Source organism: Bombina bombina, chromosome 6 (assembly GCF_027579735.1).
Source record: "Bombina bombina isolate aBomBom1 chromosome 6, aBomBom1.pri, whole genome shotgun sequence".
In the NCBI taxonomy this organism is placed as follows: Eukaryota; Metazoa; Chordata; class Amphibia; order Anura; family Bombinatoridae; genus Bombina; species Bombina bombina.
In genome coordinates, this window is record NC_069504.1 from 431,135,569 (window position 1) to 431,163,130 (window position 27,562).

General features: G+C 41.6%; 1 protein-coding gene across 1 annotated transcript in view; it reads right to left on the reverse strand.

Moving 5' to 3' along the window:
* Positions 1-27,562, reverse strand: part of RAD50 (RAD50 double strand break repair protein) — a 917,823-nt gene that overhangs the window by 677,686 nt on the left and 212,575 nt on the right. The window contains exon 4 of the mRNA XM_053719284.1: positions 6,459-6,610. Coding sequence (XP_053575259.1) covers positions 6,459-6,610 — 152 coding nt within the window. The remainder of the gene's footprint in view (positions 1-6,458; positions 6,611-27,562) is intronic.

Below are 27,562 nucleotides of genomic sequence, written 5' to 3' on the forward strand. Positions count from 1 at the left end.
CCCACCAAAAAGAAAGAGAAGTTGCCGAAGCCTTTTGGCCTCTCCTCTTTCCAGAATAGACAACAAACAATGCAGATGTTTGACGAAAATCCTTAGTAGCTTGCAAATAAAACTTTAAAGCACGAACCACGTCAAGATTGTGTAACAGACGTTCCTTCTTTGAAGAAGGATTAGGACACAGAGACGGAGCAACAATTTCCTGATTGATATTCTTATTAGATACCACCTTAGGAAGAAACCCAGGTTTGGTACGCAAAACTACCTTATCTGCATGGAAGATCAGATAAGGGGAATCACACTGTAAGGCAGATAACTCTGAAACTCTTTGAGCCGAAGAGATAGCTACTAGGAACAGAACTTTCCAAGATAAAAGCTTGATATCTATGGAATGCAAATGTTCCAACGGAACCCCTTGAAGAACTTTAAGAACTAAATTTAAACTCCATGGCGGAGCAACAGGTTTAAACACAGGCCTGATTCTAACCAAAGCCTGACAAAACGCCAGACGCTTATGCAAAAGAATAGACAGAGCAGAAATCTGTCCCTTTAAGGAACTAGCCGATACTCCCTTTTCCAATCCGTCTTTGAGAAAAGATAATATTCTAAGAATCCTGACCTTACTCCACGAGTAACCCTTGGATTCACACCAATGAAGATATTTACACCATATCTTATGATAGATTTTCCTGGTGACAGGCTTTCGAGCCTGAATCAAGGTATCAATGACCGACTCGGAGAAACCACGTTTTGAAAAAAATCAAGCGTTCAATCTCCAAGCAGTCAGACGCAGAGAAATTAGATTTGGATGTTTGAATGGACCTTGGAGTAGAAGGTCCTGCCTCAGTGGCAGAGTTTATGGTGGAAAGGATGACATGTCCACCAGATCTGCATACCAAGTCCTGCGTGGCCACGCAGGTGCTATCAAAATCACTGAAGCTCTCTCCTGCTTGATCTTGGCAATCAGACGAGGGAGGAGAGGAAATGGTGGAAACACATAAGCCAGGCTGAAGGACCAGGGAACTGCTAGAGCATCTATCAGCGTTGCCTGGGGATCCCTTGACCTGGACCCGTAACGAGGAAGCTTGGCGTTCTGACGAGACGCCATCAGATTCAGTTATGGTTTGCCCCATAGTTGAATCAGCTGGGCAAATACCTCCGGATGGAGCTCCCAATCCCCCGGATGAAAAGTCTGCCGACTTAGAAAGTCCGCCTCCCAGTTCTCTACTCCTGGGATATGGATAGCTGAGAGATGGCAAGAGTGAACCTCTGCCCAAAGAATTATCTTGGAAACTTCCATCATTGCCAGGGGACTCCTTGTTCCCCCCTGATGGTTTATATAGGCTACAGTCGTGATATTGTCCGACTGAAATAGGATGAATCTGACCGCAGCCAGTTGAGGCCAAGCCTGAAGAGCATTGAATATCGCTCTTAGCTCCAGAATGTTTATCGGAAGGAGGGCCTCCTCCTGAGTCCACGAACCCTGAGCCTTCAGGGAATTCCAGACTGCGCCCCAACCCAGAAGGCTGGCATCTGTCGTCACTATAGTCCACTCTGGCCTGCGGAAACTCATTCCCCTGGACAGATGGACCCGAGATAACCACCAGAGAAGAGAATCCCTGGTCTCTTGATCCAGATTTAACAGAGGAGACAAATCTGTGTAGTCCCCATCCCATTGATTGAGCATGCAAAGTTGCAGTGGTCTGAGATGTAGGCGGGCAAACGGAACTATGTCCATTGCCGCTACCATCAGGCCGATCATTTCCATACACTGAGCCACTGACGGCCGAGAAGTGGAATGAAGAGCACAGCAAGAAGTTAGAAGCTTTGATATCCTGACCTCTGTCAGAAAAATTTTCATTTCTACTGAATCTATCAGAGTTCCTAGGAAGGAAACTCTTGTGAGAGGGGAGAGTGAACTCTTTTCTCTGTTCATCTTCCACCCGTGAGACCTCAGAAAGGCCAGAACAATGTCCATATGGGACTTGGCGATTTTGAAAAGTCGACGCCTGGATCAGGATGTCGTCTAGGTAAGGAGCCACCGCTATGCCCCGCGGACTTAGAACCGCCAGTAGAGACCCTAGAACCTTCGTAAAGATTCTTGGCGCCGTGGCTAATCCGAAGGGAAGAGCCACAAACTGGTAATGCCTGTCTAGGAAGGCGAAACTGAGGAACTGATGATGATCTCTGTGAAACGGAATGTGGAGATAAGCATCCTTTTAGTCCACGGTAGTCATATATATTGACCCTCCTGGATCATAGGAAGGATGGTTCTGATTGTCTCTATCTTGAAAGATGGGACCCTGAGAAATTTGTTTAGGATCTTGAGATCCAAGATTGGTCTGAACGTTCCCTCTTTTTTGGGAACTATAAACAGGTTTGAATAGAAACCCTGCCCCTGTTCCTCCCTTGGAACTGGGTGGATCACTCGCATAACCAGAAGGTCTTGAACGCAACGTAAGAATGCCTCTCTCTTTATCTGGTTTGCAGATAGTTTGAGAGGTGAAATCTCCCCTTTGGAGATGAACCCTTGAATTCCAGAAGATATCCCCTGGAAACAATCTCTAGTGCCCAGGGATCTTGGACGTCTCTTGCCCAAGCCTGAGCGAAGAGAGAAAGTCTGCCCCCTACTAGATCCGGTCCCGGATCGGGGGCTACTCCTTCATGCTGTCTTAGAGGCAGATGCAGGTTTTTTGGCCTGCTTCCCCTTGTTCCAAGCCTGATTAGGTCTCCAGACTGGTTTGGACTGGGCGAAATTTCCCTCTTGTTTTGCATTAGAGGAAGCTGAAGCTGCGCCACTCTTGAAGTTTCGAAAGGAACGAAAATTATTCTGTTTGGTCCTTAACTTATTGGACCTATCCTGAGGAAGGGCGTGACCTTTTCCTCCAGTAATATCAGAAATGATCTCCTTCAGACCAGGCCGAAAAGGGTCTGTCCCTTGAAGGGGATGTTAAGAAGCTTAGACTTTGAAGTAACGTCTGCTGACCAGGACTTAAGCCATAGCGCCCTACGCGCCAGAATGGCAAAACCTGAATTCTTATCCGTTAGCTTGGCTAAATGAAAAATGGCGTCAGAGATAAAGGAATTAGCTAACTTAAGAGCTTTAATCCTGTCTAAAATATCATCTAACTGGGTCTCCACCTGTAGAGCATCCTCAAGAGACTCGAACCAGAAAGCCTCTGCAGCAGTAACTGGGGCAATGCATGCAAGAGGCTGGAGAATAAAACCTTGATGTATAAAAATTTTCTTAAGGAGACCCTCCAATTTTTTATCCATAGGATCTAGGAAAGCACAACTGTCCTCGACAGGGATAGTTGTATGCTTAGCTAGGGTAGAGACTGCTCCCTCCACCTTAGGGACCGACTGCCACGAGTCCCGTATGGCGGCATCTATGGGAAACATCTTTTTAAAAGCAGGAGGGGGAGAGAACGGCACACCTAGTGTATCCCATTCCTTAGTAATAATTTCCGAAAATCTTTTAGGGACTGGAAAAACATCAGTGTAAACAGGCACTGCAAAGTATTTGTCCATCTTACACAATTTCTCTGGAACTACAATGGGTTCACAGTCATCCAGAGTCGCTTTAATTTAAACGCTGTCATTTCAGAATCAGACTGAAGCAACGCCTTCCCTGAATCTGAAATGTCACCCACAGATAGAAGCTCTCCTGCCTCGGCTTCTGAGTATTGTGAGGGTATATCGGACACAGGTATTAAAGCGTCAGAAAGCTCTGTATTTGTTCTAGCCCCAGAGCTGTCTCGCTTTCCTTGTAACCCTGGCAGTTTGGACAATACTTCTGAGAGGGTAGCATTCATAACTGCCGCCATGTCCTGTAAGGTAAAAGAATTAGACGCGCTAGATGTACTTGGCGTCACTTGAGCGGGAGTTATAGGTGCTGACATATGGGGAGAGCTAGATGGCATAATCTCCCTTTTTTCAGTCAGAGAATCCTCTGGAGATAAATCTTTAAGCGCCATAATATGGTCTTTATAGTTTATAGAAATTTCAGTACATTTGGTACACATTCTAAGAGGGGGTTCCACAATGGCTTCCAAACATATTGAACAAGGAGTTTCCTCTATGTCAGACATGTTTAACAGACTAGTAATGAGACAAGCAAGCTTGGAAAACACTTTAATAAAGGTGAAACAGCAATTAAACAAAAACGTTACTGTGCCTTTAAGAGAAAAAAACTAGCACTTAAACTGCAAAACAGTGTAAAAATACAGTAAAGTCTTCGAAATATTTACAGTATGTGTAAGGGACTAAAGCAACATTGCACCTACTTGCAAATGGATGATTAACCCCTTAGCCCCCAAACCGGATTTAAAAAACGTCAACCACCGGTACAAGACAGTTGAGCACCATGCCACAGCTCTGCTGAGGCTCCTACCTGCCCTCAAATACGATTTAGTGAAGAAATAAACCCTTTATGATGGTCCTCAGATGCCAGAGGACTCCTCTAGGGAAGCTGGATGTCTCAGTCTGCAGGAAACTGCGCATTTAGAGCGCGAAAATAGGCCCCTCCCACCATGTACTGGATGTCAGAGGGGCCTTAATAAAGTACTCCTAGGAGTATCTGACTAGCCATGTGGAAACTAGGCCCCAAATAAAGACTTATCTCCCTCAGAGAAAAAAACGTTCTATTTATGAAAACATGTAAACGTTTTGTCACTAAGTAATATGAGTATTAACATGAGTATTACCCTGTTTTGTAAGCATGATCCCAGTCGTTGTTAAATCACTGCATATAGCTTACCTCAAATACACAAGGATCTGTCAGCATTTTCTAGAACTTATCATCTCTCTAGAAATAAAAATACTGAACATACCTAAAAGCAGGTAATCTGCAGACCGTTCCCCCAACTGAAGTTTTCCCATACTCTTCAGTTATGTGTGAGAACAGCAATGGACCTTAGTTACAAACCACTAAGATCATCAACCTCCAGGCAGAATTCTTCTTCTAATTTCTGCCTGAGAGTAAAACAGTACCACGCCGGTACCATTTAAAAATAACAAACTCTTGATTGAAGGTAAAACTACACTAAGTCACCACATATCTCTTGAGACTTCCTATCTTGTCGAGAGTTGCAAGAGAATGACTGGGGGTGGGGGTTAGGGGAGGAGCTATATAGACAGCTCTGCTGTGGGTGTCCTCTTGCAACTTCCTGTTGGGAAGGAGAATATCCCACAAGTAATGGATGAACCCGTGGACTGGATACACCTTACAAGAGAAATAAAGCGGTTTTAATCTAGACAGGCACCTTTACAATCCCAATGGCAGGGGCACTTATCACGACCTAGACAAGCTATCAGTGAAAATTCTCTCCTCAGGAGTGCTGCCTGCAGCAGGATCGCAAGGAAGTGAATGAAGCCGCACCCAGTCATGTAGTGTGTAAGACAGGACTTCCCCTGCTATAAAAAAAGAATGCAAAGCTAATATGAGCGGAACAACTCACAAAACGAAAGTGAAACCTGCTTGTTCCATAGCCCAAGTACACAGTCTTATGAGCCCAAAACCCTCACAAAGTTAAAGCAGTAAATAAAAAAAAACTAAACTGTTCCAAATAATCTCCCCTGAAGGAGATATTAACCCTTGATCCTATTGAGGAATAGAGGAGTCACACTGTGACCCTTTAAATTGAGACCCTGCTAGTAATAAAGCGGACTTACCCACCAGGATCTGTGTTGTGGAACAGATACAGCCTCTCAAATGTGTCAGCCTTGTAGCGATGCTCTGACAGGGACCTGAGTGTGGAAAAGCAAGCAATGAAACTCGTCAGCACTGATTGCTCAGGAGTTGTTAGATAAACAGTCTGGATGGCTTCGCAGAGAAACTTTCCCTGCATCTCCAGACTGTCATCAATAATCGCACTGAGAGGTTTATATGACTACTTAAAACTCCAGTCCTCTCTTGAAGGGAACATACCCATTACAGAACTTTCCGTATCTTCTCACACTTCTCTGCCATCCTCCTCTAGTGATGAAAGGCAAAGAATGACTGGGGGATGGGGAAAGTGGGAGGGATATTTAAGCCTTTGGCTGGGGTGCCTTTGCCTCCTCCCGGTGGTCAGGTGTTGTATTTCCCAACAGTGCGGAATGAAGTTGTGGACTCTCCCTGTATTATGGAAAGAAAACATTTGACAGGTGTTGCCAGATCACATAAAAAATGGTATTGACTTTTTTATGAAACATAATAGCTGACAATATAGGTGATTTCACTGATTTTCTTTAAATATATATCATATGCCAAATTTTAAAAAAACTTAAATAAGATGACAGATACCCTCAGATTAAAAGCAACATTAAGTGTGAAGGGTAAGGAATGAGAGCCGTAAGCTTTTTTGGGTCTAAGCTTGCAGCTCCTGAGTGGTTACACCCCTTTACTTTAAGAATGTCACAGTTGCATGTGTATGTGTGGTGAATAAAATCTTGCCTAGATGCGAGTAAAGAAGACTTACTTTATTCTGGTTATCACTCCTTCCAAGGTTTTAAATTCAGTTTTTTTTCCTTTTTGCGTACAGACCATGGAGCGCTGGACAGCCACGAGTTCTCCATTGACATCCCTGAGCTGCAGGCGAATCTGAGCTCGCACATCTGTCTCATGAGCAACCTTAAAAAAAGGACAATGGTTTACTTTTCGGCTTAAAGTAAATTTCTATCAAGTTGCAAACACTCCCGTTGTAAAACCTTTATATATACATTTTGGGCAATTACAAAATAGTCTTGTTTTTTTGTTTTTTCATTATTAAAGGGACTTAATAATACTGCATGTAATAGACACTACTATAAAGAAGAATATGCATAGATACTGATCTAAAAATCAAGTATAAAACCTTTTCAGAATTTACTTAGAAGCTCCCAGTTTAGCACTGTTAAGGTTAGGCTGGGAAAACAGAAACATCAGACACTCCCCTCTTCCCCTGCTCATGAAAAACTAAATTTATGCTTACCTGACAAATGTATTTCTTTCCGGATATGGCGAGTCCACGACATCCTCAATTACTGTTGGGAATATCACTCCTGGCCAGCAGGGGGAGGCAAAGAGCACCACAGCCAAGCTGTTAAGTGTCACTCCCCTACCCACAAACCCCAGACATTCGATCAAAAGGAAAATGGAAATAAAGAATAACACAAAGGTGTAGAGGTGCCTGAGGTTTAGACAAAAAATAACTGTCTTAGAGAAAAAGGGTGGGGTCGTGGACTCACCATATCCAGAAAGAAAGAAATGTATCAGGTAAGCATAAATTTTGTTTTCTTTCCTAATATATGGTGAGTCTACAACATCCTCAATTACTGATGGGAACCAATACCCAAGCTAGAGGACACAGATGACTAGGGAGGGATAACAAGACAGGCAGACCTAAACAGAAGGCACCACCGCTTGAAGAACTTTTCTCCCAAAAGAAGCCTCGGCCAAAGCAAAAGTATCAAATTTGTAGAATTGTAAAAAAGAAAATTTATGCTTACCCGATACATTTCTTTCTTTCTTGACACGGTGAGTCCACGGATCATCATAATTACTATTGGGAATATTACGCCATAGCAGGAGGAGGCAAAGAGCACCACAGCAAAGCTGTTAAATAACACTCCCTTATCCACAACCCCCAGTCATTAGACCAAAGGGAAAGGAGAAAGGAAGTACTATAAGGTGCAAAGGTGCCTGAGGTTTATATAAAAATAAACTGTCTGAAAATACAGGGCGGGCCGTGGACTCACTGTGTCAAGAAAGAAACAAATTTATCAGGTAAGCATCAATTTTCTTTTCTTTCTAATGACACAGTGAGTCCACGGATCATCATAATTACTATTGGGAATCAATACCCAAGCTAGAGGACACGGATGATAAGGGAGGGACAAGACAGTTAGCCTAAACAGACGGCACCACTGATTGAAGAACCTTTCTCCCAAAAGAAGCCTCAGCTGAAGCAAAAGTATCAAATTTTGAAAATTTTGAAAAAGTATGTAAAGATGACCAAGTGGCAGCCTTGCAAATCTGATCCACAGAAGCACCATTTTTGAACGCCCAAGTAGATGAAACAGCCCTCGTGGAATGAGCCATGATTTTCTCAGGAGGCTGCTGTCCAGCAGTCTCATATGCCAAGCAAATAATACTCCTCAACCAACAAGAAAGAGAAGTAGCCGTAGCTTTCTGACCTTTACGCTTCCCAGGAAAAAAAAAACAAATAAAGAAGAAGACTGGAGAAAATCCTTAGTCGCCTGCAAATAATATTTCAATGCACAAACTACATCTAGGTTGTGCAACAAACGTTCCTTATGAGACGAAGGATTAGGACACAAAGAAGGAACAACAATTTCTTGATTAATATTCTTATCAGAAACAACCTTGGGAAGAAAACCTAGAGCAGTACGCAGTAAAACCTTCCAGGTTAACAACTTAATATCCATAGAATGCATAGGCTCAAACGGACCCTGTTGGAGAACTCTAAGAACTAAATTAAGACTCCAAGGAGGAGTTGCAAACTTAAACATAGACCGAATTCTAACCAGGGCCTGAGAAAAAGACTGAACATCTGGCACATCGGCCAGACGCTTGTGCAACAAAATAGACAAAGCCGAAATTTGACCCTTCAGGGTACTAGCAGATAAACCCTTCTCCAGACCCTCCTGGAGAAAAGACAAAATCCTAGGAATCCACACTCTACTCCAAGAGTAGCCCCTGGATTCACACCAATACAGATATTTATGCCATATCTTATAATAAATCTTTTTAGTCACAGGCTTATGCGCCTGAATCAATGTCTCAATGACCGACTCAGAAAAATCACGCTTGGATAGTATCAAGCGTTCAATCTCCAAGCAGTCAGCTTCAGAGAAACGAGATTTGAATGAAGGAAGGGCCCCTGAAGTAAAAGGTCCTTCCTTAAAAGGGACATTAAACCCAAAAAAATGCTTTCATGATTCAGATAGAGAATACAATTTTTAAAAGGTTTCCAATTTACTTTTATTATCAAATTTATTTCATTCTCATGTTATTCTTTGTTGAAGAGATACCTATGTAGGTAGTGTGCACATGCCTGAAGCCCTACAAGACAGGAAATAGTGTTGCCATCTAGTGCTCCTGCTAATGTATAACATTGTTGCAAAACTGCTGCTATATAGTGCTGCAGTCAAGTGCACACTCTTGAGCTTTCATTTCTGCTTTTCAAATAAGGATAACAAGAAAACAAAGAAAATATGATAATAAAAGTAAATTAGAAAGTTGTTTAAAATTTGAAGGCCGCTAAATGGGCTGGGGCACACCCTGGGGGAAGAGGAGGAGCTAGGTGCATGGTACGGAGTACTGCTCCCTAAAACCTCCGCATCTGATCCTTAGGCAAAAGACTCGCGCCAGGAGCCCCACTTGACCTGAGCTGATGCGTTTGGAAGACTGCAGGCGCACATTTAACGGCGCCATCCATTACACCCCTGGGCTAAAGGAAACAACTGGAGCAGAAGGCTGAATTTAATTCCTGTGGGAAATCGGCAACCAGTGTGCGAGCCCTCAGCTGAATACCCCCCCTCCCACCGGTGCTGCGTGAGGGGGCTTGAGTACTGGTAACCCGTGAAAATGCTGTAATCATTCTGCAAGCCCGACCCTTCAGAAGCGCAGGCAGAAGAAACGAAACTGTGGCAGAACACGCAATACCTCCTTAAAGATCTAGCTGTTAAGCTAGTATTCTCAAGGCTGCGGCTGAAAAAGGAAGGGACTGCAGGCATATGGAAAAAAAACACAGATGATTCTGCAATAAAGCTCACCCTGGTGGAACTAAAACAGCAAGTATCGCATGTTATGTTTTTCAGCTGAAACATATTATGGTTTAAAGCATATATGCAAACTAAAGCTTGCTTTATCTAACTGCTCCTCTGTTACCAACTACTGGATAAATTACATATAAAACTTTCTTGCTTTTTGAAGGCTACAGAAAGGAAAGGAAAAAAAAAAAAAGCTGGCTGAACTTTAACAACCTGTTTAAAACCTCATATTAACTTTTGGGAAATTGCTAAGTTGCTTTGGAATCTTTCAAGCTTGCTTTTTAACTGCTGCTCTGCTGCTTATTGTTTGATAAAGTACATATAGAACTTTCTTGTCCTTTAAAGGCTACAGAAAAGAGAGGAAAAAAGCTGACTGAACTTTAACAACCTGCTTAAATTTTTATATCTGCTATATTAACCAACTGGGAAACAGCTAAGTTCCTTTGTAGCTGTCTGCATGTGGATATAATGGCTATCTGCTTTGTCTCTCCTATTCTCTGATTAACATATTTAGCAGCTTGACTTTGCAAAACGAACTGCTTGACTTAATTAAGTTTGCTTTATGTGTTGTTATACCTGCATTTTATTAACTCACAGAGCTACTCTTAAAGGGATGCATAAAAATGTACAGAGCTAATGAAGACTTCTGGCTATACTAATCTCTAGCTTTGCTTAGAGAATCATTGTTTAGAATTGCAGTGAACAACTGTAAATTTATAATTATTATATTCATCTTGTATAGACTATTGCTCTGAATGTTTGTCCTCCACCTAATAACAAAAATTCTTGATATCAAAGCGCAGAATAATACCCCAAGAAAGATAAAGATATCTAGTTAAAATTAACCCCCAGTTTAAATATTTTCTGATTGATATAGGCTTTATTATCCCAGATAATAGTTCTACTAAATATCAAGGATACAATCTGTTTTGACTCAGTCTTAGATATTTGGAGTTAATGTTCTTTGTGGGTCTTATTCTGTTTTACAATTAGTAATTGGGATTGGAGCCACACTTGTCCCTTTTTTTTTCTTCTTTTTTTTTGGGGGATTGTTATCATATATTAAACTAGAAATAATTTCTATCAGGTGCAAACCTGCTTGTTGGGGATCGCTCCTCTGTAATTTTTGGAAATAGAACCAAACTTTTTGGATTTTTGGTCCTGAACACATTAGTACACTTTATTAATCACACAAAAAAGGAGGAAGGAATCCTCCCCCTTTTTTATTTTTTTTTACACTTTAATAATACTCATTAATTCACTCACTTTTTTCACTTTTCATTTAATCACTTATTTAAATATATAGTTACCTTTTTCTATGGATAAATTTGTTAAATCATCACCTCACTATAAAAACACTTCCCCAGCTATGCCTACTAAGTTCAGAGAGAGGAAAAACAAATACACTGTAGATACAACAGCTGAGATACATCCCATAAATACAAATATCATAGATTGTACTGAAAAAATGGATATGCAAGCTCTGGTTGGAAATATTGCAAGTGCATTGTCTCCTAAATTTGATATCCTTAAATCTGAAATTAAACAAGATATACTGGTGCTAACTAATGAAGTGAGGCAATTCTCAAATAGACTTCAGGAAGCTGAACAAAGGATATCGGACTTGGAAGTCAATAATGAGACACTTAAATCCAAACTAGATACTAGCAACGCCACTCTTTCAAAATTGCAATTTAAAGTAGAGGATTTGGAGAACCGATCCAGAAGAAATAACATACGGATAATTGGTCTCCCAGAGATTAAAGCATATGAAAATTTGACCGAATTTATATCCAACACATTGGTTAAACTCTTGCATATTGACCCTACATATCCACCTATTATAGTAGAACAAGCACATAGAATGGGAACATATTGAACTGAAATGAACAAAATTTATGCTTACCTGATAAATTTATTTCTCTTGTGGTGTATCCAGTCCACGGATTCATCCATTACTTGTGGGATATTCTCCTTCCCAACAGGAAGCTGCAAGAGGATCACCCACAGCAGAGCTGTCTATATAGCTCCTCCCCTAACTGCCACCTCCCAGTTATTCGACCGAAGACAAGCAAGAGAAAGGAGAAACTATAGGGTGACTGTAGTTTAAAAATTAAAAAACACCTGCCTTAAAATGACAGGGCGGGCCGTGGACTGGATACACCACAAGAGAAAGAAATTTATCAGGTAAGCATAAATTTTGTTTTCTCTTGTAAGGTGTATCCAGTCCACGGATTCATCCATTACTTGTGGGATACCAATACCAAAGCTATAGGACACGGATGAAGGGAGGGACAAGGCAGGCGCTTAAACGGAAGGCACCACTGCCTGTAAGACCTTTCTCCCAAAAATAGCCTTCGAAGAAGCAAAAGTATCAAATTTGTAGAATTTAGAAAAAGTATGAAGCAAAGACCAAGTCGCCGCCTTACAAATCTGTTCAACAGAAGCCTCATTTTTAAAGGCCCATGTTGAAGCCACCGCTCTAGTGGAATGAGCTGTAATTCTTACAGGAGGCTGCTGGCCAGCAGTCTCATAAGCTAAGCGGATTATACTTCTTAACCAAAAAGAAAGAGAAGTTGCTGAAGCCTTTTGGCTTTTCCTCTGTCCAGAGTAGACAACAAACAATGCAGATGTTTGACGAAAAACAGAATTTATGTTTACCTGATAAATTTCTTTCTCCAACGGTGTGTCCGGTCCACGGCGTCATCCTTACTTGTGGGATATTCTCTTCCCCAACAGGAAATGGCAAAGAGCCCAGCAAAGCTGGTCACATGATCCCTCCTAGGCTCCGCCTACCCCAGTCATTCGACCGACGTTAAGGAGGAATATTTGCATAGGAGAAACCATATGGTACCGTGGTGACTGTAGTTAAAGAAAATAAAATATCAGACCTGATTAAAAAAACCAGGGCGGGCCGTGGACCGGACACACCGTTGGAGAAAGAAATTTATCAGGTAAACATAAATTCTGTTTTCTCCAACATAGGTGTGTCCGGTCCACGGCGTCATCCTTACTTGTGGGAACCAATACCAAAGCTTTAGGACACGGATGAAGGGAGGGAGCAAATCAGGTCACCTAAATGGAAGGCACCACGGCTTGCAAAACCTTTCTCCCAAAAATAGCCTCAGAAGAAGCAAAAGTATCAAACTTGTAAAATTTGGTAAAAGTGTGCAGTGAAGACCAAGTCGCTGCCCTACATATCTGATCAACAGAAGCCTCGTTCTTGAAGGCCCATGTGGAAGCCACAGCCCTAGTGGAATGAGCTGTGATTCTTTCGGGAGGCTGCCGTCCGGCAGTCTCGTAAGCCAATCTGATGATGCTTTTAATCCAAAAAGAGAGAGAGGTAGAAGTTGCTTTTTGACCTCTCCTTTTACCTGAATAAACAACAAACAAGGAAGATGTTTGTCTAAAATCCTTTGTAGCATCTAAATAGAATTTTAGAGCGCGAACAACATCCAAATTGTGCAACAAACGTTCCTTCTTTGAAACTGGTTTTGGACACAGAGAAGGTACGATAATCTCCTGGTTAATGTTTTTGTTAGAAACAACTTTTGGAAGAAAACCAGGTTTAGTACGTAAAACCACCTTATCTGCATGGAACACCAGATAAGGAGGAGAACACTGCAGAGCAGATAATTCTGAGACTCTTCTAGCAGAAGAAATCGCAACTAAAAACAAAACTTTCCAAGATAATAACTTAATATCAACGGAATGTAAGGGTTCAAACGGAACCCCCTGAAGAACTGAAAGAACTAAATTGAGACTCCAAGGAGGAGTCAAAGGTTTGTAAACAGGCTTGATTCTAACCAGAGCCTGAACAAAGGCTTGAACATCTGGCACAGCTGCCAGCTTTTTATGAAGTAATACCGACAAGGCAGAAATCTGTCCCTTCAGGGAACTTGCCGATAATCCTTTTTCCAATCCTTCTTGAAGGAAGGATAGAATCCTAGGAATCTTAACCTTGTCCCAAGGGAATCCTTTAGATTCACACCAACAGATATATTTTTTCCAAATTTTGTGGTAAATCTTTCTAGTCACAGGCTTTCTGGCCTGAACAAGAGTATCGATCACAGAATCTGAGAATCCTCGCTTCGATAAAATCAAGCGTTCAATCTCCACGCAGTCAGCTGGAGTGAAACCAGATTCGGATGTTCGAACGGACCCTGAACAAGAAGGTCTCGTCTCAAAGGTAGCTTCCAAGGTGGAGCCGATGACATATTCACCAGATCTGCATACCAAGTCCTGCGTGGCCACGCAGGAGCTATCAAGATCACCGACGCCCTCTCCTGCTTGATCCTGGCTATCAGCCTGGGGATGAGAGGAAATGGCGGGAACACATAAGCTAGTTTGAAGGTCCAAGGTGCTACTAGTGCATCCACTAGAGCCGCCTTGGGATCCCTGGATCTGGCCCCGTAGCAAGGAACTTTGAAGTTCTGACGAGAGGCCATCAGATCCATGTCTGGAATGCCCCACAGGTGAGTGACTTGGGCAAAGATTTCCGGATGGAGTTCCCACTCCCCCGGATGCAATGTCTGACGACTCAGAAAATCCGCTTCCCAATTTTCCACTCCTGGGATGTGGATAGCAGACAGGTGGCAGGAGTGAGACTCCGCCCAAAGAATAATTTTGGTTACTTCTTCCATCGCTAGGGAACTCCTTGTTCCCCCCTGATGGTTGATGTACGCAACAGTCGTCATGTTGTCTGATTGAAACCGAATGAACCTGGTCCTCGCAAGCTGGGGCCAGGCCTGGAGCGCATTGAATATCGCTCTCAGTTCCAGAATATTTATCGGTAGAAGAGATTCTTCCCGAGACCAAAGACCCTGAGCTTTCAGGGATCCCCAGACCGCGCCCCAGCCTATCAGACTGGCGTCGGTCGTGACAATGACCCACTCTGGTCTGTGGAACATCATCCCTTGAGACAGATTGTCCAGGGACAGCCACCAACGGAGTGAGTCTCTGGTCCTCTGATTTACTTGTATCTTCGGAGACAAGTCTGTATAGTCCCCATTCCACTGACTGAGCATGCACAGTTGTAATGGTCTTAGATGAATGCGCGCAAAAGGAACTATGTCCATCGCCGCCACCATCAACCCGATCACTTCCATGCACTGAGCTATGGAAGGAAGAGGAACGGAATGAAGTATCCGACAAGAGTCCAGAAGCTTTGTTTTTCTGGCCTCTGTTAGAAAGATCCTCATTTCTAAGGAGTCTATAATTATTCCCAAGAAGGGAACCCTTGTTGACGGGGATAGAGAACTCTTTTCCACGTTCACCTCTAAGCCATCTCCGTGGAGATGTTGCCTGTACAACGGCAAAGAGAATGACTGGGGTAGGCGGAGCCTAGGAGGGATCATGTGACCAGCTTTGCTGGGCTCTTTGCCATTTCCTGTTGGGGAAGAGAATATCCCACAAGTAAGGATGACGCCGTGGACCGGACACACCTATGTTGGAGAAATCTTTAGTAGCTTGTAAATAAAACTTTAAAGCACGAACCACGTCAAGATTGTGTAATAGACGTTCCTTCTTTGAAGAAGGATTAGGACACAGTGACGGAACAACAATCTCTTGATTGATATTCTTATTGGATACCACCTTAGGAAGAAACCCAGGTTTGGTAAGCAAAACTACCTTATCTGCATGGAAGATCAGATAAGGGGAATCACACTGCAAGGCAAATAACTCTGAAACTCTTCGAGCCGAAGAGATAGCTACCAAGAACAGAACTTTCCAAGATAAAAGCTTGATATCTATGGAATGCAGAGGTTCAAACGGAACCCCTTGAAGAACTTTAAGAACTAAATTTAAACTCCATGGCGGAGCAACAGGTTTAAACACAGGCTTGATTCTAACTAAAGCCTGACAAAACGCCTGAACGTCTGGAACATCCGCCAGACGCTTGTGCAAAAGAATAAACAGAGCAGAAATCTGTCCCTTTAAGGAACTAGCTGACAATTACTTCTCCAATCCTTCTTGGAGAAAAGACAATATCCTGGGAATCTTGACTTTACTCCATGAGTAACCCTTGGATTCACACCAATGAAGATATTTACACCATATCTTATGATAGATTTTCCTGGTGACAGGCTTTCGAGCCTGAATTAAGGTATCAATGACCAACTCGGAAAAACCACGTTTTGACAAAATCAAGTGTTCAATCTCCAAGCAGTCAGACGCAGAGAAATTAGATTTGGATGTTTGAAGGGACCTTGAAGTAGAAGGTCCTGCCTCAGCGGCAGAGTCCAAGGTGGAAAGGATGACATGTCCACCAGATCTGCGTACCAAGTCCTGCGTGGCCACGCAGGAGCTATCAAAATCACTGAAGCTCTCTCCTGCTTGATCTTGTCAATCAGACGAGGGAGCAGAGGAAACGGTGGAAACACATAAGCCAGGTTGAAAGACCAAGGCGCTGCTAAGCATCTATCAGCGCTGCCTTGGGATCCCTGGACCTGAACCCGTAACAAGGAAGCTTGGCGTTCTGACGAGACGCCCTGAGATCCAGTTCTGGTTTGCCCCAAAGTTGAATCAACTGTGCAAACACCTCCGGATGGAGTTCCCACTCCCCCGGATGAAAAGTCTGCCGACTTAGAAAATCCGCCTCCCAGTTCTCTACTCCTGGGATATGGATAGCTGATAGATGGCAAGAGTGAACCTCTGCCCATAGAATTATTTTTGAAACCTCCAACATTGCTAGGGAACTCCTTGTTCCCCCTTGATGGTTGATGTAAGCTACAGTCGTGAGGTTGTCCGACTGAAATCTGATGAACCTGACCGCAGCTAGCTGAGGCCAAGCCTGAAGAGCATTGAATATCGCTCTTAGTTCCAGAATGTTTATCGGAAGGAGTGTCTCCTCCTGAGTCCACAAGCCCTGAGCCTTCAGGGAGTTCCAGACTGCACCCCAGCCCAGAAGGCTGGCATCTGTCGTTACTATTGTCCAATCTGGCCTGCAGAAGGTCATACTCTTGGACAGATGGACCCGAGATAACCACCAGAGAAGAGAATCCCAGGTCTCTTGATCCAGATTTAGTAGAGGGGACAAATCTGTGTAATCCCCACTGACTGAGCATGCAGAGTTGCAGCGGTCTGAGATGTAGGCGGGCAAACGGCACTATGTCCGATTACTTCCATACACTGAGCCACTGAAGGGCGAGAAGTAGAATAAAGAACATGGCAGGAATTTAGAAGTTTTGACAACCTGGCCTCTGTCAGGTAAATCTTCATTTCTACAGAATCTATCAGAGTTCCTAGGAAGGAAACTCTTGTGAGAGGGGATAGAGAACTTTTTTCTTCGTTCACTTTCCCACCCATGCGACCTCAGAAATGCCAGAACAATGTCTGTTTTTTGGGGGGTTTTTTGTGAGACCTGGCAACTTGAAAAGTCGACGCCTGTATCAGAATGTCGTCTGAGTAAGGGGCTACTGCTATAGCCCGCGGCCTTAGGACCGCTAGAAGGGACCCTAGAACCTTTGTAAAGATTCTTGGTGCCATGGCTAACCCGAAGGGAAGAGCCACAAACTGGTAGTGCCTGTATTGACCCTCCTGGATCATAGGAAGGATGGTTCGAAAAGTCTCCATCTTGAAGGATGGGACTCTGAGAAATTTGTTTAAGATCTTGAGATCTAAGATTGGTCTGAATGTTCCCTCGTTCTTGGGAACAACAAACAGATTTGAATAAAAGCCCTGTCCCTGTTCCTCCTGCGGAACTGGGTGGATCACTCCCATAACTAGGAGGTCTTGAACACAATGTAGGGGCTATTCAGAGCAAGAACTGGAAGGAGCCATTAATAGAGCAGCAACAACAGAAAGAAGCACTCTTCTACAATATAAAGATAAAAATATGTCCAATATCCAAACTGATAATAATGAATACAATGTAGCATTCATTACTGACTATAGTGAAAACCATCAAGCAATAAGGAAAGAAATCAATAGACATTGGCACATAGTCAAAAAAGATCCTCTAATAGGAGATATGGTAGCTTATAAACCGAAAATTACATTTAGGAAAGCAAAAAACTTAAAACAAATTTTGGCACCTAGTGAACTAAAGAAAGAGGGCACTAGTTTAATTGATCGAGATTTGCAAGGCCACAACCTAAAAGGGTTCTTCCCCTGTCATCTATGTAGGGCTTGCAGATACAGCAACAAAAGTAGCAAGGTTCATATAGCAAGTACAGGAGAAGATTACAACATTAAAGACATTATTAGATGCTCACAAAAAGGGGTGATATACCTTATTAAATGCTCTTGTAATTTATTCTATATTGGTGAAACCACTAGAATGCTACGAGATAGGATTAGAGAGCATCTCTGCAACATCGAAAAGGGTAATCTGGATACCCATCTCTATAAGCATTTTAGGGAAACCCACAATAATAGTCTGCAACACTTCAAATTTTGGGGTATACATATAGTGAGAGGAGACTGGAGAGGGGGCAATTTCGAAAAAAAGTTATTAAAGAAGGAATCTGAGCTTATATATCAATTTGACACCCTCCATCAAAGAGGTCTAAATTCAGAAATGGACCTATCACCATTTCTAGGAGTCTAAAAACAAGAGAGGCCCCCCAAACTTATAGACTATATGTGAAGTATAAGCCCAAAGTGACCAATCCACATCTACTGTTTTTTATATACAACTTATTCTCCCAAATTTCCAATAATATGTACTACAGAGAAAAAAACAAAAAAACACAATTTTATGACAAAGCCAGGCATGGACAATTTAATAGTACTGCTATATATCTTAAAATGTACCTCCAGGAGGACAAATTCTAATAAATAAAGTCCATAAAAGATATCACATTTAGAAGTCAGTAAAGAATACAGAGTACAATCTGATTACTAACTCCTTTTATTTAGAATAGTTTGTTTAGACTATGGAATACCACCTAATGGAATATACCACCCTAATAATGTTTTTCTGTTAATGTATTTTGTACTTTATACTTCAAATAGTATTTTGAAGAAAAACTTTAATGTACGGATATAACCCATGTCAAATAATCGAAATTCCCTGGGGCCAGTAAAAACCTACAGAAATTCTTTTAATAACTAATATTCAAATGTTGCAGCAAAAAAGTTTTGCTCTGTAACTCTACATACCACCTTAACAAGCAACTCACCTTAAGATCTAATTGAGGAAAATGATCATCCAATCGAAACACAGCAGCGGATTTTTAAACATGAGTTCCGGGAGCAACTGTCATCTTGAGAAAGCCCATCTACACGGGTGAAACGCGTAGAGAAAGAGAGTTGCTGACCCTGTCAAGAACTTACAACTAGGTACCTAGTAGATTACCCGCGCGTGAAATACGCTAAGAGCGGAGGTTGCTTCACAATATCAGCTCAGCTGATTACCCTTTTGCTACAGCTGCATACAACCAACGGAGGTGAAAATCTCGAAAGACGCTGACTGGAGAGGTAACGGTTTCGGAGAAGAAAAGATTCCGGCATTACCCCAGCTGCCTGTCAAGTGTGGTCATCTGATACACAGCTGTTCAAGATTGTCATCAAACTTGGCGAGGAAAAGATTCCGGTATTACCCCAAGCTGCCTGTCAAAAGTGATCATCTGGCACACAGCCGTTCAAGAGCGTCATCGCGCTTGGCGAGGAAAAGTTCCGGTAAAAAGTATAAGTCGTTTTGCTAAGTAAACTGACATATAGCAGGCTGTTAAGGTGAGAAGTGTATACAATACTAATAATTAGTGACTGACGAACAAGGCTCACGGAGTCAACACTCATTTATCTGAAGTGATCCAAATATACCGTTTTGATATACAAAGTTTCACCTACTGCACATTCTGCACATACTGAAGCAGTATTTTGGCCTACACATAAGATTATGGGAAATAATTGAAATATGTGTTAACACTTGAAGAGTTGATACAAACATAAGGAGTAACTACTAGATTGACACTTTCTAGCTAGCAACATTTGCTTTCCAACACTGATACACACTGGATCCCACAGCAATAAAGAGGAACATTTGACGCTTCCTTTGATTGGATATTCTCTTAGCCAGCAATATTGTTTTTTAGATTTTTGTTTTTTGATATTTTTTCATTTTTACATTTTTTAATTTTTAGGGTGGTATTCCATATAGTACTTTTCTTTTGATTTATTTTATTTGTAATATTTATCCTTTGCAGGGAGACGTCCCGCATATTGTGCAATTTATCTTTGATAGTAAACCTTTTAAATTACTTGGTGTATTGTTTTCTTCATTATGGATGCCTAATTAATGCTGATTAAGTGTGCTGGTTTCTCTTAGCTTTTAGCGCCCTCTCATTTACGTTTTTTGTTGAGTTTTATAATTTTGCCATCTAGGGGAGGTGGCAGGAGAGTGGCTTAGATAAACCTTTGGATTTTAGCGCTGTATTATTCTTTTCTATTCTTGAACACAATGTAAGAATGCTTCTCTCTTTATCTGGTTTGCAGATAAAAGTGAGATATGAAATCTCCCTTTTGGGGGAGAGGTTTTGAATTCCAGAAGATAACCCTTGGACACAATTTCCAATGCCCAGGGATCCTGGACATCTCTTGCCCAAGCCTGGGGAAGAGAGAAAGTCTGCCCCCTACTAGATTTGTTTCCGGATCGGGGGCTGCTTCTTCATGCTGTCTAAGAGGCAGCGGCAGGCTTCTTGGCCTGTTTCCCCTTGTTCCAAGCATGGTTAGGTCTCCAGACCGGCTTAGACTGGGCAAAAGTTCCCTCTTGTGTTGTGTTAGAGGAAGTTGAAGCTGCGCCACTATTGAAGTTTCGAAAGGGCCGAAAACTAGACTGTTTGGTCCTTAATTTGTTGGACCTGTCTTGAGGAAGGGCATGACCTTTTCCTCCAGTGATGTCAGAAATGATCTCTTTCAGTCCAGGCCCGAATAGGATCTGTCCTTTGAAGGGAATATTGAGAAGCTTAGACTTTGAAGTAACGTCAGCTTACCAGGATTTAAGCCATAGCGCCCTACGCGCCTGAATAGCAAAACCTGAATTTTTAGCCGTTAGCTTGGTTAAATGAACAACGGCGTCAGAAACAAATGAATTGGCTAGTTTAAGGGCCCTAAGCTTGTCAATAATATCTTCCAACGGGGTTTCAACCTGTCGAGCCTCCTCTAGGGACTCAAACCAGAAAGCCACGGCAGCAGTGACTGGGGCAATGCATGCAAGAAGCTGGAGAATAAAACCTTGTTGAATAAAAATTTTCTTAAGGTAACCCTCTAAATTTTTTATCCATTGGATCTAGAAAAGCACAACTGTCCTCGACAGGGATAGTGGTACGCTTAGCTAGAGTAGAAACTGCTCCCTCCACCTTAGGGACCGTCTGCCATAAGTCCGTGTAGCAGCGTCTATAGGAAACATCTTTTTAAAAACAGGAGGGGGAGAGAATGGTACACCTGGTCTATCCCATTCCTTAGTAATAATTTCAGAAAACCTTTTAGGGATTGGAAAAACATCAGTGTAAGTAGGTACTGCATAGTATTTATCCAATCTACATAATTTATCTGGGACTACAATAGTGTCACAGTTGCCCAGAGTTGCTAAAACCTCCCTGAGCAATACGCGGAGGTGTTCAAGCTTAAATTTAAATGTAGACATATCAGAATCAGATTGAAGTATCTGTAATTGGCGTCCCCTGAGCGGGATTTATAGGATCTGACACGTGGGGAGAGTTAGACGGCATAACTTCCTCCTTGTCAATTTCTTCTGGTGATACATTTTTTAAAGCCAGAATATGGTCTTTGTAATCTATAGTAAAATCAGTGCATTTGGTACTTATTCTAAGAGGGGGTTCCACAATGGCTTCTAAACATAATGAACAATGAGTTTCCTCTATGTCAGACATGTTTAAACAGACTAGTAATGAGACCAGCAAGCTTGGAAAACACTTTAATAACTGTGAACAAGCAAAAAATAAAAACGGTACTGTGCCTTTAAGAGAAAAAAGCAATCACAGAAACTGCTAAAACAGTGAAAAAAGCAGTAAATCTTACGAAATTTTTACAGTGTGTATAATAGGCTGAAAGAGCATTGCACCCACTTGCAAATGGATGATTAACCCCTTAGTTTCAAAACCGGATCAAAAAAACGATATAAACGTTTTTAAACAGTCACAACAAACTGCCACAGCTTTACTGTGGCCCTACCTGCCCATACAACGACTTTGGAAGGCACAAAAACCCCTTAGAGAGGTCCTATATGTTCAGGGGACTCCTTCAGGGAAGCTGGATGTCTCAAGCTGCAAAAACTAATGGAAAATAGGCCCCTCCCAACCTGTACTCACAGTGAGAGGGCCTTAAAAAACTATCCCTACGCAAAATCTAGTCAGCCATGTGGAAAAACTGGGCCCCAGAATACAGTTTTATCACCAATATGAAATAAACGTTTATACACCTCAAGCAAACGTTATATCTATTCAGTAATGTGAGTAAATAATAAAAATATTACCCTTTACAGCAAGCATGATACCAGTCGTTATTAAATCACTGTAATCAGGCTTACCTTAAATAAATCCGGTATTGTCAGCATTTTCTAGCTTATCATTTCTCTAGAAAAATTTAAAACTGCACATATCTCCGAGCAGGAGACCCTGCACGCTATTCCCCCAGCTGAAGTTACCCATCTCTTCAGTTATGTGTGAGAACAGCAATGGATCTTAGTTACAACCTGCTAAGATCATCAAAGACCACAGGCAGACTCTTCTTCAACTTTCTGCCTGAGGCTAAAATAGTACAACTCTGGTACCATTTGAAAATAACAAACTTTTGATTGAAGATAAACTACACTAATGCACCACATCTCTCTAGCTGCTTCCCTTGTCGAGAGCTGCAAGATAATGACTGGGAGGTGGCAGTTAGGGGAGGAGCTATATAGACAGCTCTGCTGTGGGTGATCCTCTTGCAGCTTCCTGTTGGGAAGGAGAATATCCCACAAGTAATGGATGAATCTGTGGATTGGATACACCTTACAAGAGAAAACAAAGCTCATAGACCTAGACCGGTGATTGCTAAGCTTCTTAATTTTCATGACAAAACTGTTTTAATGCAATATTACCGAAAATCTCAACCCATCCTAATAGGGGGTAAAAAAATACTTCTCTTTCAGGATTTCTCGGCCGAGACATTCTTGAAAATAAAATAAATTTCTCCTATATGCACTAGATTAATAAACCAAGGAATACAAGACACTCTGACATATCCAGCCAGACTTAAAATCACAATGCATGGCCAAAACTTTTTTTTGATAGTCCTAAAGAAGCTGAGAAGTTTTTGGTAAAGAATGAATTAGAATAAAAACTTTTTTATTCTCTTTTCATTTTCTTTTTTTCTTTTTTAATTTAATTTATCTTTTTATGTAATTTGATATTTCTTTAAATTGGGTAAAGAGGGGGAGGGTCTCCTTCTTGGTTTGGAGTAATTATAGAACAATATGCAGGATACAATACTATTAAAGGGAGAGGGGGATTTTTTCCCCCCCTTAAAAGATGGATTTACTTAATATAGTTTCATGGAATATAGGTGGGTTCACCTCTCCTATTAAACGCAAGACAGTTTTAGCGCACTTGAAAAAAACTAAAATGCAACATAGCTTTATTACAAGAAACGCATCTGGATCTGACTGAAGTTGCAAAATTAAAAACATCTTGGGTCAGAGAGGTGCTTGCTTCATCAGGAGTAAAAAGGAAAAGAGGTGTTGCTATTTTAATAGGAAAAAAACTGAATTATCATATTTTACAGGTTTATACAGACCCAGATGGTAGATATCTGCTTGTAAAACTAAAAATTGATAATAATATTTATACATTATGCAATATATACACTACAAATATTGTTAGCAATGCTTTCTGGAACTTAGTACAGGAAAAAATATTAGATTGCTTAGAGGGATATCTCATTATTGGAGGTGACCTCAATATAGCCCCGCAATATCCCCTAGACAGGCTTAGGAAAAAATTACTTTTAACCAAAACGAAAAGAGACAATTTAGAGGCTAAAATGTTTAGAAAAATTTGTTTAAATATGGCAGTAAAGGATATCTGGAGGATACAAAATCCAGATAATAGAGAATACACATGCCTATCTAAGGCACACAAAACACTTTCCAGGATTGATATATTCTTAATAGATGACAAGACCGCTAAGTTACAAATAAAAGCAAATATACACCCTATTTCCCTTTCGGATCATGCCCCGATCTCTCTCTTAATTGCCATCTCTGACCGCAGATCTGCTCCTAAGCGTTCCCCCCCCCCCCCTAAATATCTCTTTACTGATCTAAAATTTAAAGAATTTCTTAGTAGAAAGTTTGAAGACTTTCAATGGTATAATCATTAATATATAGTTAAACCAATAATATTTTGGGAAACGGCTAAAGCAGTCCTTAGGGGGGAAATAATAGCATATACTACGGCATTAAGGGAAAAATACAGGAAAAGGGAACAGGAGATGTTAAATTTCTTAACTAAGTCATACAACCGATACCTAATAGAGAGAACTAAAGAGAGCTGGGATATTTATACGCAAGCCAAAAAAGAAAGGGACACCTATCTAATCCATAAAACAACACAAGCTGAAATAAGGATACAAGCTAAGTATCATAAACACGGAAACAAATCAGGAAAATTGTTAGCTACTCTTGTTAAAAATACTAATAACTCATCAACAATAAAACAAAATTAAAAATGATGGAACAATCGCTACAACTACGGACAAGGTGATACAAATTTTTACTAAATACTATACTAAATTATATACATCACAGGAACCTAGTATACAAAATAGGGATATCTTTTGGGAAAAGATTCAAAACCTTTATTTCCTCTGAATCACTTAAAAAAAATAATGCTCCTATTACTGAAGCAGAAATTAAAAAAGACGCACTTCCCAATGAATTCTACAAAATATTAGATCAGAATATTACTCCCTACCTAGAAAATCTTTTCAATATTTTTTATATTGAGAATAAAACCATCCCTTCCAATTTTTACATTAATTTTAAAAACTGGTAAGGATCCAGCAAAAAAAGAATCATATACACCAATAGCACTTCTCAACTCTGATTATAAACTTTTTACACGTATCTTGGCTAGTCGTCTTCAAACTGTTCTCCCAAAGATTATACATAAAGATCAGGCAGGATTCATGTACCAAAGAAACTTGGCTGCTAAGATTAGAGAAACTTTTCTGATCATTGATTACTTTAACTCTTTGAAAAGATCCCCAGGGCAAGCAGAAAAACATAATTTATGCTTACCTGATAAATTCCTTTCTTCTGTAGTGTGATCAGTCCACGGGTCATCATTACTTCTGGGATATTACTCCTCCCCAACAGGAAGTGCAAGAGGATTCACCCAGCAGAGCTGCATATAGCTCCTCCCCTCTACGTCACTCCCAGTCATTCGACCAAGGACCAACGAGAAAGGAAAAGCCAAGGGTGAAGTGGTGACTGGAGTATAAATTAAAAAATATTTACCTGCCTTAAAAACAGGGCGGGCCGTGGACTGATCACACTACAGAAGAAAGGAATTTATCAGGTAAGCATAAATTATGTTTTCTTCTGTTAAGTGTGATCAGTCCACGGGTCATCATTACTTCTGGGATACCAATACCAAAGCAAAAGTACACGGATGACGGGAGGGATAGGCAGGCTCTTTATACAGAAGGAACCACTGCCTGAAGAACCTTTCTCCCAAAAATAGCCTCCGATGAAGCAAAAGTGTCAAATTTGTAAAATTTGGAAAAAGTATGAAGCGAAGACCAAGTTGCAGCCTTGCAAATCTGTTCAACAGAGGCCTCATTCTTGAAGGCCCAAGTGGAAGCCACAGCTCTAGTAGAATGAGCTGTAATTCTTTCAGGAGGCTGCTGTCCAGCAGTCTCATAAGCTAAACGAATTATGCTACGAAGCCAAAAAGAAAGAGAGGTAGCGGAAGCTTTTTGACCTCTCCTCTGCCCAGAGTAAATGACAAACAGAGAAGACGTTTGTCGAAATTCCTTAGTTGCCTGTAAGTAAAATTTTAGAGCACGGACTACATCCAGGTTGTGCAGTAGACGTTCCTTCTTTGAAGAAGGATTTGGGCATAAAGAAGGAACAACAATCTCTTGATTGATATTCCTGTTAGTAACTACCTTAGGTAAGAACCCAGGTTTAGTACGCAGGACTACCTTATCCGAATGAAAAATCAAATAAGGAGAATCACAATGTAAGGCTGATAATTCAGAGACTCTTCGAGCCGAGGAAATAGCCATTAAAAATAGAACTTTCCAAGATAACAACTTTATATCAATGGAATGAAGGGGTTCAAAAGGAACGCCCTGTAAAACATTAAGAACAAGGTTTAAACTCCATGGTGGAGCAACAGTTTTAAACACAGGCTTAATCCTGGCCAAAGCCTGACAAAAAGCCTGGACGTCAGGAACTTCTGACAGACGTTTGTGTAACAGAATGGACAGAGCTGAGATCTGTCCCTTTAAAGAACTAGCAGATAAACCCTTTTCTAAACCTTCTTGTAGAAAAGACAATATCCTAGGAATCCTAACCTTACTCCAAGAGTAACCTTTGGATTCACACCAATATAGGTATTTACGCCATATCTTATGGTAAATCTTTCTGGTAACAGGTTTCCTAGCCTGTATTAAGGTATCAATAACTGACTCAGAAAACCCACGTCTTGATAAAATCAAGCGTTCAATTTCCAAGCAGTCAGCTTCAGAGAAGTTAGATTTTGATGTTTGAAGGGACCCTGTATCAGAAGGTCCTGTCTCAGAGGTAGAGACCAAGGTGGACAGGATGACATGTCCACCAGGTCTGCATACCAAGTCCTGCGTGGCCACGCAGGTGCTATTAGAATCACTGATGCTCTCTCTTGTTTGATTCTGGCAATCAATCGAGGAAGCAACGGGAAGGGTGGAAACACGTAAGCCATCCTGAAGTCCCAAGGTGCTGTCAGAGCATCTATCAGGACTGCTCCTGGATCCCTGGATCTGGACCCGTAACGAGGAAGCTTGGCGTTCTGTCGAGACGCCATGAGATCTATCTCTGGTTTGCCCCAACGTCGAAGTATTTGGGCAAAGACCTCCGGATGAAGTTCCCACTCCCCCGGATGAAAAGTCTGACGACTTAAGAAATCCGCCTCCCAGTTCTCCACTCCCGGGATGTGGATTGCTGACAGGTGGCAAGAGTGAGACTCTGCCCAGCGAATTATCTTTGATACTTCCATCATAGCTAGGGAGCTTCTTGTCCCTCCCTGATGGTTGATGTAAGCTACAGTCGTGATGTTGTCCGACTGAAACCTGATGAACCCCCGAGTAGTCAACTGGGGCCAAGCCAGGAGGGCATTGAGAACTGCTCTCAATTCCAGAATGTTTATTGGCAGGAGACTCTCCTCCTGACTCCATTGTCCCTGAGCCTTCAGAGAATTCCAGACGGCACCCCAACCTAGAAGGCTGGCGTCTGTTGTTACAATTGTCCAGTCTGGTCTGCTGAATGGCATCCCCCTGGACAGATGTGGCCGAGAAAGCCACCATAGAAGAGAATTTCGGGTCTCTTGATCCAGATTCAGAGAAGGGGATAAGTCTGAGTAATCCCCATTCCACTGACTTAGCATGCACAGTTGCAGTGGTCTGAGGTGTAAGCGTGCAAAGGGTACTATGTCCATTGCCGCTACCATTAAGCCGATTACCTCCATGCATTGAGCCACTGACGGGTGTTGAATGGGATGAAGGGTGCGGCAAGCACTTTGAAGTCTTGTTAGCCTGTCCTCTGTCAGGTAAATCTTCATTTCTACAGAATCTATAAGAGTCCCCAGGAAGGGAACTCTTG